Source organism: Alosa alosa, chromosome 23, assembly GCF_017589495.1.
Source record: "Alosa alosa isolate M-15738 ecotype Scorff River chromosome 23, AALO_Geno_1.1, whole genome shotgun sequence".
Taxonomy (NCBI): Eukaryota; Metazoa; Chordata; class Actinopteri; order Clupeiformes; family Clupeidae; genus Alosa; species Alosa alosa.
Window position 1 is genome coordinate 1,580,521 of NC_063211.1, and position 12,500 is coordinate 1,593,020.

At 46.9% G+C, this 12,500-nt stretch overlaps 1 protein-coding gene across 4 annotated transcripts in view; it reads right to left on the reverse strand.

The window, feature by feature from the left end:
• Window positions 1–11,523, reverse strand: part of lmo7b (LIM domain 7b) — a 41,131-nt gene extending 29,608 nt beyond the window's left edge. For all 4 annotated transcript variants that reach the window (XM_048234442.1, XM_048234444.1, XM_048234443.1 and 1 more), the window contains exons 1-8: window positions 11,335–11,523; window positions 10,797–10,897; window positions 7,449–7,519; window positions 7,219–7,288; window positions 5,074–5,180; window positions 2,551–2,581; window positions 1,077–1,190; window positions 188–365 (exon numbers count right to left, since the gene is read on the reverse strand). In XM_048234442.1, the coding sequence (XP_048090399.1) occupies window positions 188–365; window positions 1,077–1,190; window positions 2,551–2,581; window positions 5,074–5,180; window positions 7,219–7,288; window positions 7,449–7,519; window positions 10,797–10,865 (640 nt within the window). In that variant the 5' untranslated portion in view covers window positions 10,866–10,897; window positions 11,335–11,523. The remainder of the gene's footprint in view (window positions 1–187; window positions 366–1,076; window positions 1,191–2,550; window positions 2,582–5,073; window positions 5,181–7,218; window positions 7,289–7,448; window positions 7,520–10,796; window positions 10,898–11,334) is intronic.
• Window positions 11,524–12,500: the final 977 nt, after the last annotated feature.

Sequence of the window (12,500 nt, forward strand, 5' to 3'; positions counted from 1 at the left end):
ATACTGAGGGTGCAAAATGGAGTCCTTCTTCCACACACTCACACACACACATATTCACTCCCCACTCCGAGTGTGCTTTCTGAGATCAAGCTGAGGGTGTCGGACTCCAATAAGTGTGTCTGAGGCGACGCTGAGGGCGCGGGACTAATGAGCGTTTCCTCTCTCTCACACACACACACACACCTACCTTCACTCCCTGCTCTGAGCGTGCTCTCTGAGGCGACGCTGAGGGTGCGGGACTCGAGCGAGTCCAGGCTCTCCACCGAGTCCTCTCTGCGGTAGCTGGCCGGCGGCTGGTCCAGCTGCTCCTCCTCGCTGTAGCCTGAGTCACGCACACTCCAGCCAGGGCACGACTCCTCCAACACCTGGGGACAGGAGAGGGAGGACACAGAGGTGTGGAGAAGAGGGGGAGAGGGAGAGAGAGAGATGACCTACCAAACCCGAATAAAATACTATACCTATTGGGAGAAGACACAGACAGCTGTATTACTGCTGCCCAATATGTCCTTGCCTGTCACCAGCTGAGAGACACTGAGTGATTTTTGTATGCATGTACATGTGACACACACAGACACACCTGTATAATTGCTTAGATCCTGATACTGTACTTTTATGTAACAATTGCTTTGGCAATACAAGTGTCATATTTGTCATGCCAATAAAGCACCATTTGAATTTGAGAGAAAGAAAGAAAGAAAGAAAGAAAGAAAGAAAGAAAGAAAGAAAACAAACAAGTGAGTGAGAGAGCGGTGTTAAGGGGGGGTAGGGGGAAAGAGAGGGGGGGAGAGAGGGGGCAAATTAAGAGAGAGAGGAAGGGGTCACACAGAGAGAGGGATAGAGTGATGGACAGAGAAAGAGGGAGAGATGGCAGTGTGACAGAGAGGAAGATGATGAAAATCATAATATATGTTTTGTGTGTGTGGACGAGGTGTGCTACATGACCCATGATGAGTGTGTGTGGACGAGGTGTGCTACATGACCCATGATGAGTGTGTGTGGACGAGGTGTGCTACATGACCCATGATGAGTGTGTGTGGACGAGGTGTGCTACATGACCCATGAGTGCCCCGGCCCACCTTGGACAGGGCAAAGCCCAGCAGCCCCTCGAAGGCCTTGAGGTTGAGCAGGGGGCCGGTGTAGAAGGGGTCCGCCTGGGCCTTCCTACCCAGCCAGTACAGCGTGATCAGCACCTGGGGGGGTAGAGGAGGGCAAGAGAACGAAGAGATGTCAATAGTTTGTTTAGCTCACGTGTGTACGTTCACAAGTGAGTTACAGTAATAAAAAAAAAATTTAAAAAAATAAATAAAAAAAGTTGACTCTCTCAGGACCAGATTCCTGATCGTGGATTAAGCCTAGTTCTAGTTTTCATTGAAAAGTGCTTCTAGTCTAGGACTATTTTTTCACATAGATCTGTTTCTTGAGGTCACAGAGCAGTGTTTCCCATACATTGACTTATTTGTGGCGGCCCACCACAATATCAACATTGACCACCACACAATGATTTTCCAGGTTGTACTAAATTGTGGTTAAAGCTGGTTAGCATCATAACCACGCTGCGCTAATTTGTTAAAAACTGTTGCATTCAAGTTAATTCTACAAACCTAACACCACAAATAGAATTCAATTCTGTGGGAAACACTGCAGAGTAACAGAGATCTATGTGAAAAAAATCGCCAGAATTCTCATTTAATCTACGTAGGGGAAACCAGCTCCTCACATATAAATATAGAAACGGGCAGGGTGACCCAGCAGAGGGACGGCAGCCCTCTGAATGGACAAGCTCTCAGGAGGACTTCCTATGGCAGGAGAGCGTCTCTCAACGCGGTGGCCTTACCGACAGATAGCTGACAAACTGACCAATTCACTGCTGCTCAGAAAGGGATGTTTATACAATTCACGGTGTGTGTGTGTGTCCCTGTGCGCGTGTATCGCCTGGTTTATTCTGGACTGTGGATCCTCTGTTCTCCCAGCTTTTGTCTCTCCACTCATCCAGAATCATCTACGCTCCCCCTGTTTCCCCCTACACTACACTACCCACACACACACACACACACACACACACACACACAGCCATCCTCAGGCAGTGAAGGCTTCAAATGTCCCAGTTCAGACAGAGGAGCTGAAGGACAATTGTTTTCATTCAGAGCCCTGGTCACTGCAGGGCCCAATGGAACAGGGACAGAGAGCGACACAAAAACATCCCCAACTCCACTGGGGTCAACGCTACAATCACGCACTGTTCCTCACACACACACACACACACACACACACACACACACACACACACACACACACACACACACACACACACACACACACACATCTGCAGTAAGGAAACTACTACGCAGACATCCGAGACAATGTTTCAATTTCAAATATAGTAATAGTCCTGTTGCACAGCGAGGTTACATGGTAGGTCTTCAGGACTCATGTGGAACAGAGTGCTGTAGTTGAACATGTTCAAAACGAGATGCCAAACTGGTTTACAGTGGTGATTATACAGACTCTAACAAAACACAGACACACACACACACAGCATGGTGCACTTACGTTTTTAAGTCTCCTGTTGGTTTCTTCTCGCCTGCAGAGAGGGAGAGAGTTAAGAGGGGGTGAGAGGAAACGACAAACTTACCCCAAGCACATGACCAATAGCCCTACAGATCACATTGCACTTACAGTTGGGTAACCAGCACCCCCCAACCCTTCCCCCAACCAATCCCCACCGCAGCCTAAACCCCTCTGGCGTTTGTGAGGTCATGCAACACCAAGACCAAAAATGACTTCATCATCAACTCTTTATAGCACATCGGCTAGCCGCAAGCTGTTTTGAATATGAAGCGCTTAGGAGATAACTCCATTTGTTTAATGACTCCGCTTGTCTGAGTAGCAGTTAAACAGAGCTGTATCAATTCATTCGCACACGCACAAACACAGACACAGACACACACACACACAAATGAATAAATAGATGAATAAAACCAAGTGCAGCGGAAAGAGAAAAACAAATAAAGAACGAGAGATAGAGAGACAGTGAAGTGAAAGAGTTGAGAGAGAGACTATTCTGGAAGCTCTCACAGTACGGTGCTAAGTCACTGTCCGAGCAGGATAGCCGCCGCCATCGGGATTGTGACAGTTGCACGCGAGGTAAGCAAAGTTAGAGCGGCCACGTGTAACATAGAAACACGAAGCGCAAACACACTCTCACACACACCAGGCTGTGCGCAAGGTGCTGAAACACAATCACACAAGCACGAACACACACCACGCATACTTTAGAAGGGCTTTAAAGGCTTTAAGTTATATCCAACACCTGATGGGAACAGCATTCCGCACCTTCATTCCACATTCTCTACACACACACACACACACACACACACACAGAAAATCTGGTATAATTTGAGCATGGCACGGGGGTCTAGGGGACTGACCCTTCTGGGCTGAATTTAGCAGCGCGTCTGCCCCCTCAGCGCCCCCCACACCCTGGAGAAGAACCCCGTGTATGCCCGCACTCCACCCTGAGGGGTTACAGCAGGACATCTGCCTTTGAAGTTAATCTCCCATGGATCTCAGAGTGAATTGGGGAATTTAGTGTGCACGTGTGTGTGTGTACCAATATGTGATGCTGTGAGTATGTGTATGTTTATGTGGGTGTCATGATTGGGGTGTGTGTGTGTGTGTGTGTGAGTGAGAGAGAGACAGAGTGTGAGTGAGTGGCACGCTGAGGACATTTTGACCCTGACTTCTCAACCACACACACACACACACAATATCTCAGACTGTACAGCTGGACATGATTGTGACTCCTCCCCCCAGTCAAACTTGAGATGTCTCTCACTGCAACCAACTAGATGGTTTTGAGGACTAAAGACTGCAGAGGCTGTTTAGAGGCTGTTTCCATGGCCTCCTGCCCCCACTGATCTACCACAGGAATGGATAGGCATGGCTCCATGAGGTCAACCACCACCTTATACCTGGATCATACACTGATCTACCACAGGAATGGATAGGCATGGCCCCATGATGTCAGCGCTCCCAGAAACCATGGATCCTTTGCAGATCTACCAAAGGAATGGATAGGCATGGCATGGGTGAGGCTGTTATGGTGGACACTACTCCTGCTAGCACTCCTGTGAATGGTCAGGGGTGAGTGTGTGCAATGGCACACTTTCTAATCCTCACTGGACTGGAGATATGATCTCATATCCACCCTGCCTGCAGTAACTTCCTGGTGCCCGCCTCCGGCCACTCTTCTCCATGTCTAATTGGACGGATCTGACTGAGTGACATGCCTGATGAGTACAGTACAGCAGATGTGCAGATAGCCACTGGCCTCCATTTGCACAAACACGCCGTGCTGTGTCAACTGCTGCACGGGCTTATTCAAACGTGTCACATTTCTGACATCCATTAGCTACGTTCAACAGACAGCACTCACTAGCATTCTGCACTTCTTGTAAACCAGCGGTGCTCATTGCTCAATGACGATGGAACTGAACCGAAATAACGCAGTAAATGACCACAGAGCAACAGCTACGGAACATATGAATGATGTCATATGGTCACAGTGCTGCAAGAGTCGAGACAACTTATCACTCCTCATGCAAATATGCAGCCTGAAACTCTTCCAAACGCTCAACGCTCTACTTTCACTCTGAATAGACTCTGCATAGACACCTCAATAACCACTCAACCCCAATGGACAATACAAATCACCTGGAAAACCAAGCCATTTGAAACACTTCATTTCAAAAGAACTCCGCATTTCCCAAAGTAACCACAGCCAATACAAGCAGTATTCCATCAGTCTTTCTAGAGTGTTCCCTCGGAGTACCACAACTACAAAACGGTCTATTGGCCCCTTACTGTACAGTATTCCTCATTTAGCCAGCAACATTCATTGAGTATTCCTACAGTATTCCCAGTGTATCCAATCTATACATTATAGTGTTCAGTAATGAACTCCACAGTATTCCCAAATTCCTACAGCTTTCATAGAGTATTCCTATAGTATTCCCAGCGGTTCCCTAGATCTTTCATTGAGTATTCCCGATATATCCGTGCTGAAGGACCCACCTGACGGTGACTCGGCTGGAGACGTCCTGCAGGTCACCAGGGTGGAAGAGCTGTGCCTCGTTCAGTCCAAGCTTCCGACAAGCCTTCAGGAACACGTTCACATTGTCCTGCAAAAAGACAAAACACACAAACACAGTTAAAAATACACACACACATATATATAACACACACACACAGTTAAAATACAAACACACACACAGTTAAAATACTTACACACACACAAACACAACACACACATAACACACACACACACACACACTTAAAATACTTAAGACACATACACCCAAACATACACAACCACAGTTTAAATATTTACACAGACCAACACATACACACAAACAGAGTTGCAGTACTACCAGATGAAAACACATGCACCCAAACATAGTAAAAAATACTTACACACACACAGTTAAAATACTTACACACCCAAACACATACACCCGATAAGACACAGCGAGAAAGAGAGGCAACCTGGGGGATCGCAGGCTGCAGTCAAAAGTTTATGCCTCCGTAATTATCTGAGAGTTGTAGAATGTAAGTGGCAGCTGCTCTGATGGTCAGAGGTGGCCAGCGCAACAGCACTGAGGATGAGGGAGACACAGTCCCTCCCACAACACCTCCACAGAAAGGAGGAGGGCGGCACAGGGGAGGAGATAAGGGAGGGGAGGAGGGGAGGGAGAGAGAGAGAGAGAGAGAGAGAGAGAGAGAGAGACAGAGAGAGACAGAGACAGAGAGAGACAGAGACAGAGAGAGAGAGGAGGACTGAGGAGCAGAGAGGAGAGATGGAGGGAGGACTACAACAGACTACTCTACTCCATGCAGCTACGCTATGAGCTTTTCTATCCTAAGTGTGTGTGTGTGTGTGTATATGGTATCTGTGGTGCATGTGTGGTACATATGTATGTTTGTGGTGTGTGTGTGTGTGTCTGAGCATGCTCACTGTACTGTGCAAAAGTTCTCCCATGTCCTCTCAGGATAAATTTAGCTGTGCTGCATGTTCACAACTCGGTGTCATAACATCAGTACAAAGCTGTACCTGGTCCACCCACACACAGACACACACACGTACATCCATGCACTTTTACACACACACACACACACACACTCATTCCAGTTACACAAATATACACACATTCCACAGTTACACATTTACACAAACATTTCATGCATTTACACTCACAGACACACACATGCACATGCTGTTAAAAATGCAGTCACACACAACGTTTCACACATCACACAGAGCGGGCACTATCGTGCACCGGGCGCAAGGTGGGCAAAGTGTGGCGCAAGGCTCATCCTCATCTTACACTCAATAAAGTGAGGAATTGGGTCACACGCTCCAATTTTATTAAACCTTGCGCCGAGGGGTGTGGCAATTAAAAAGGTTATCTTACACCCTCTAGAAATCATTACGCCACTGACCAAGAAAAACCTGCTCTATAGCGACAGGCACATATAAAGCACAGCTGTAACGAGATGTAAGCAGAAACTCTTCTGCAGGATAAATAGCCTTAGGATTTTCATTCAGTCATTTAAACATTCTCGAATTTCCCCTTGGGGATCAATAAAGTATCTATCAATCTATCCATTATTGGGGGAAGTGTTGCTTTTTTCAGGCGATGTTTTCCATGGTAACCCCTTGTCAGTCAATAGTGGAAGACGGTGAAGTTAGTAGACGAGTGCAGATGCATGTCATACTCTGCAAGTCACAAACAGCTTTTAGCAAAGTCAGGTTTAGCAAAGTCAGGTTTAGTGGAATGCCAGTTCCATATGGTCTGGCGTGCAAGCAGTTTCCTTCAAATGCGCCACTGACTATCAAAATACTAATGTGCTGTTTGAAGTTGCGCTGCTTGCTGTTAAAGGGAATGACAGATGTCAGTCTCATTGGTTTAAAAGATGTTACGGCCAAAACACACCCATGACTGATTAAGGAACATAAGAACACACCCATGACTGATTAAGGAACATAAGAACAACCCTTTTGCGCCAGCCGCCCAGCGTTTGATCACAAAATCAAATTAGTAAGAATATGGACTGGCCACGCCTTTAATGTCTATAAACTTTGCTCCTCTGATCATCCGTTTCTGATGGCCAAGACCGGGTCCACAGACTCTGACAGCAGATCATATGACGTTCACTTACCAGGCCAGCAATAGGGGTGGAGAGGTGGTTCACCCTCTTAATGATGCCCGGCTTCAACTTGTTTATCAGACTACACGAAGACAGAAAACACACCAAAACAATAAATTACATCACTAAATACTAGACAAAAGCAACTGTGCAGAAGCAGAGGGAGTTCCTCTGGAAATGTCTAACTGGATTGACTAAAAGAGAGGACACAACAGAGCCCCGTCATTAGTCCATCGACTCACTCGCACAGGAGAACTCCATTCTCCAACGCTGATCTGAAGTTGTTGGTCCCAAAAGATTTTTCAGTCACCTCCTGAGAGAAACAATGAGCCCATTAGTTAGTGAAACCACTCCCTCATATTTACCTGAAGATGCAACAACACTGTGGAAGTGTCGAACGAATTTACTGAGTTATCTAACAGAAATGAGTTAACTAACTTATCTAAACGACTGAGTTAGCTAAAGTATGTAAACAACTGAGTTAGCTAACGTATCTAAACGACTGAGATAGCTAACGTATCTAAACGACTGAGATAGCTAACGTATCTAGTTGGGGCATATCTAATCCATGTACTGGTGGCTCTTGGAATGAAATACAGCAAACAAGCCGGCCAGAAAACAACAAAACAAAGCAGGGGCTACGCCCCTCCCCTCAACATCCTCATGACAAACACACACATTCACACAGACCAACAAAGACACACACTTACACACACAGCTGATTAATTAGTGAGTAGAGGGCCTGGGGATGGACTCCTAGAGGGAGTGTGTGTGTGTGTGTGTGTGTGTGTGTGTATGTGGTAGGGGGGCTCTGCTGCCTTCCTGATCTCTGCGGCCAATCCAGCACGCAGACATGAGATGTGCCTCAGTGGAAAGGAATTCTGCCACAGCTGAGCTCTCCTCCGGATTAGAGCAACTCAGCCAGAACAGAGTGCAGATTAATGAGAGAGGCACTCAACACACCACTACGGCCTTCCTTTCCCTCCATGCCTAGAAGAACAGAGGTCTAGAATGTGAGAGAAAAAAGGTGTGAGGGAGAGAATCATAGAGAGGAGAGCATTATAGAAAAAGAGAGAGAGAGAGAGAGGAGAGAGAATCATAGAGAGGAGAGCACTGTGCAGGGACAGAGAGAGAGACTGAGGAGGGACAAATGGAGAGAGAGAGGAGAGAGAGAAGGGAGGAAGCATGTGAAGGGACAAATGGAGAGAGAGAGAGATATGGGGAGAGAGAGAGAGAATGATAGAGAGAGTAGGAGAGCACTGTGCAGGGACAAATGGAGAGTGAGGTACGAGAGTACAACACAAAAGCAGAGGTGTAAAAGTACAGCTTCAGAAAGTAAGTCCCACCACATATTTCTTAAATTGTTCACTAAATCAGATGATTCTAATTAGCACAACTCCTCAGCCAAGCAGATCAGCTGATTAGTGAAATCAGCCGTGTTAAGTGAACAGGTAGAACATCAGCATCAGCAGGGCTAAAGGAAGAGGACATTCTGGCAGCTCAATTCTGCCCCGGGGCATCAGCAGGGCTAAAGGAAGAGGACATTCTGGCAGCTCAATTCTGCCCCGGGCATCAGCAGGGCTAAAGGAAGAGGACATTCTGGCAGCTCAATTCTGCCCCGGGGCATCAGCAGGGCTAAAGGAAGAGGACATTCTGGCAGCTCAATTCTGCCCCGGGGCATCAGCAGGGCTATAGGAAGAGGACATTCTGCCCCAGGGCACTGTGCCAGCCCAGCGCTGCACCCATAATAACACCGCACTGTCCTTCAGCTCAATGCCCAAATTAACTCACTGTGGGATGAATGAAAAGCCTCAATTAGCACAACGCTAATGCCGAGGGAGCGCTAATGCCAGGGGTGTCCGGCTCCATACATCCCCACCCCCTCCCCTGTCCACTCCGTGTTACTGGGCAGTGCCACCCACCCGCTCACTTCAAAAGCCCCTGCGCCAATACGGGCCAGCTTACAGGCCCCAGTGGGCCAGGACAATGCCCGTCCTCGATGCCAGCGCAACCGAGGCTTCCGGAAACTTCCTTTCAGGGTGCCCATGTAAGCATGCCCCAGAGAGAGAGAGAGAGAGAGAGAGAGAGAGAGAGAGAGAGAGAGAGAGAGAGAGAGAGAGAGAGAGAGAGAGAGAGAGAGAGCACTGACCCGTGCCATCTGAACCCCGATGTTGTGACCCAGCAATGTGGGCACATGGAATGCAATGAATGTCCCATCATTAGACCACTGTGCCCATCCTGCTCCACTTCGAGCCTCTTGCTGTGCCACCCTGCAGTGCCCAACCCCCGACTTCAGTCCTCTTGCCGTGCCATCCTCCACCACGATAATAAATGATAATGATAAATGTTTTAAAATCCTCCCCAACGCCACCCCCCTCTGTTACTGGTCTGTTTGGCATCGTCCTCAGACATCACTATGGAGACCAGAGGAGGTTCAGCCTCTAGCTCAAGACATCACCATGGAGACCAGAGGAGGTTCAGTCTCTAGCTCAGACATCACCATGGAGACCAGAGGAGGTTCAGCCTCTAGCTCATGCTAAGCAGCACGGGTCATCGCCTGTCTCAGTGCTCTCCGTCTGCGTCTCAACAACTCCTCCTCACGCACTGGCCTCATGCCTCATGGCTGCATTTAAGACCACTTCAGAGATGGGGATATTTTCAACCATTCCAGTTGCATTCCAGACTCATAAAGTTAAAGATTTTCCCAACCTCCTACTAGAAAAAGTACAACGGAACACCACTTAAAGTTGGACGTTCCAGAACTGCACAACTTTGGAGTTGTCTGGAGTGCAGTAACACCGGAAAGACCACGGTCAGAGATTCATCCAGAGAGGAGACTAACAAACAGACCCTGCTCTTAATGAAGGGACTCATCATCAAATTAATGGACACAGTATTGCTCTAACAGAAGCACTTCAACTATGAAAAAACATTTTTATAAACAGCTTAGGCTACTGTTTACCTCATCTACAAAATCAACATAAATGCTCACCTTGAAACAGTGGTTCTTCCAAGCTTTAAGACGTGTGTCCTGTTCCTTACAAGCACAATGAACACTCCCGTTGTTTAAAGGAAAGTTGAGCTTATAAAGGCACGATGAATTTGCATAAAACTCAATGCAGACTGTGATGATGATCGACCATTAACCAAACTGTGGGACAATAAACAAGACCTCACAAACAAATTCCTAACTTCACAGTGGGGCGCGTTCAAGGCCGCAATAAACTTTTTTTGGCGAAGAGTTTTCACTAATTAACTCGGAAGTCTGAGGCTGAGCCATCGTAAAATAACACAGCTCATCAGTGTGTCGGGTACTCGTGCTTATTGGAGCGGCCAATATGAGTTGTCCCAGTTATGGAAGGCAACAGAAAGGCGGAGATCATTAGTTTACTGTAGACTACCAAACATTTTAGCCAGAAAAGGCTTCAGTACCCTCCCCTCAATTCATCCACTGGTCATCGCAGGTGAAAAGTTTGTTAGACAACGAGTTAATAAATATGAAATACAATTCTATCAAAACACAATATGTAACCATTGCCACAGAGAAAGTCCTTTTTAAAAGTGTGTGTGTGTTTTTTTTTTTTTTTTACCTCAACCCATCTCTGCGCTTCCGAGAAAGCCACTGCTGAGCTGACGGTCGGCTGCCCGCGCCACTCCATGCCCGGATGAGAGAGAGAAGAGAACGCGCTTGCTGTGGTTTCAAAACATTTCCGACGTTAAAAAAACAATACCTCACTTCACATGCATTTTTTAACATTTGCGTTTATTTACGCAATTATATCACAGTCCTAATGTTATTTCATACGACTTTTAGGCTAGCTTACGCTAAACAACAGGCATTTAAATAGTCGATTGGTGAAGGAAAATCACATAGGCCTACCTACCACTGGTATTTAACGCTAAGGGGAAAAAAAACACATTTATCTGAGCATCAACGGCGTTTCGTGGTTTTAGACATAAGGGGAAACTAGGCTACCGTCTCTCCTACAGAAAATAACTTTTTTTTAAAAATTCAGAAGTTCACAAGTAGATTCTCTCCGTCAAGGACCACCTTCAAATTATCTCACATCAATCTAACACAGGTTAACCTGTCCGCATACCTCCGTGCTAAATTGCCTAGCTCCTTACCTCAAAATGTCGCTCCTGGGGTTCTCTAACCGAGTTAGAGACTGATCTAAGACTTAACTTAGATAAAACTGTGGTTTGCTTTTTTCAGCAAGGCAGAGATGTGACCGTGCAGAGCACAGAGAGGTAAATGTGCAGGAAGCTGAATTGGAGTGGTGATGATTACAGGCAACAAGTGTGCTTGTGTGCAAGGTGCTGGTCATGAGTTTAGTAAGTCACGCCCTCTAGCGCACGAACTAAAATGGGGCATCGCTAAAGCCTGACTAGGTTCATTTGCATGTGTTGCGGTTGGCGAGCGCAAGATGGCGCCAACGACTCGCGTTTTCTTTTTTACTGTCTATGGAGCTGACTGACAAGCAGAAACAGGAAGGCTGCCCAAATCAATGTTATTTCAGATTCATGAAGAAGTTGCCCTGTTTTTAGAGTTTCATTCTTCCAGGAAATGTGGTGTGTGGGAAGTACGGAAGAACAGCGAAGAAAGAACCTCTTTGGAAAATATAATATATGATCAAATGTGCGGTTTGGACATTTGTTAGACATTAACATTGTATGGGATATTGGGCCTGTGGGAAGTGGGCCTGTATGCATGTACAGTAACTGCTCCAACTGATTACCAGAAATCAAAATAACGTTTAGGCTTGCGGCTGTTTGGTTAACGTTTTTAAGCACTTAAAGACTGGCACCGCCAGTGACACTCATCCAAGCGAGAGACACTCTCAGACTCTGTTGTCTATGCTACAGGAAACTGTTCACCCATCGACAGGAAGTGTTTTAACCAGAAGTGAGGCGGTGTGCAACTCTGTCTGCCCACTGGTTTCCTGTGTGACTGAGAGCAAGCTGGCCCGTCTGTCTCCCAGGCTGTCTGTCTGTCTGTGTGTCTATCTGCCTGTCTATCTATCTGTCTATCTGCCTGTCTATCTGCCTGTCTATCTGTCTATCTGTCTGTCTATCTGTCTGTCTGTCTGTCTGTCTGTCTATCTATCTGTCTATCTGTCTGTCTGTCTGTCTGTCTGCGTGTCTAATAATTGCTCCACTGGCGACTAACAAACAGCCCCTGGCAGGCAGGCAGACAGGCAGGCAGGCAGACAGACAGGCAGGCAGGCAGACAGGCAGGTCCACTGTACGGCTAAAGTGCCCATTGTTTCCTACATTGTTCAGCTGTTGTTGTC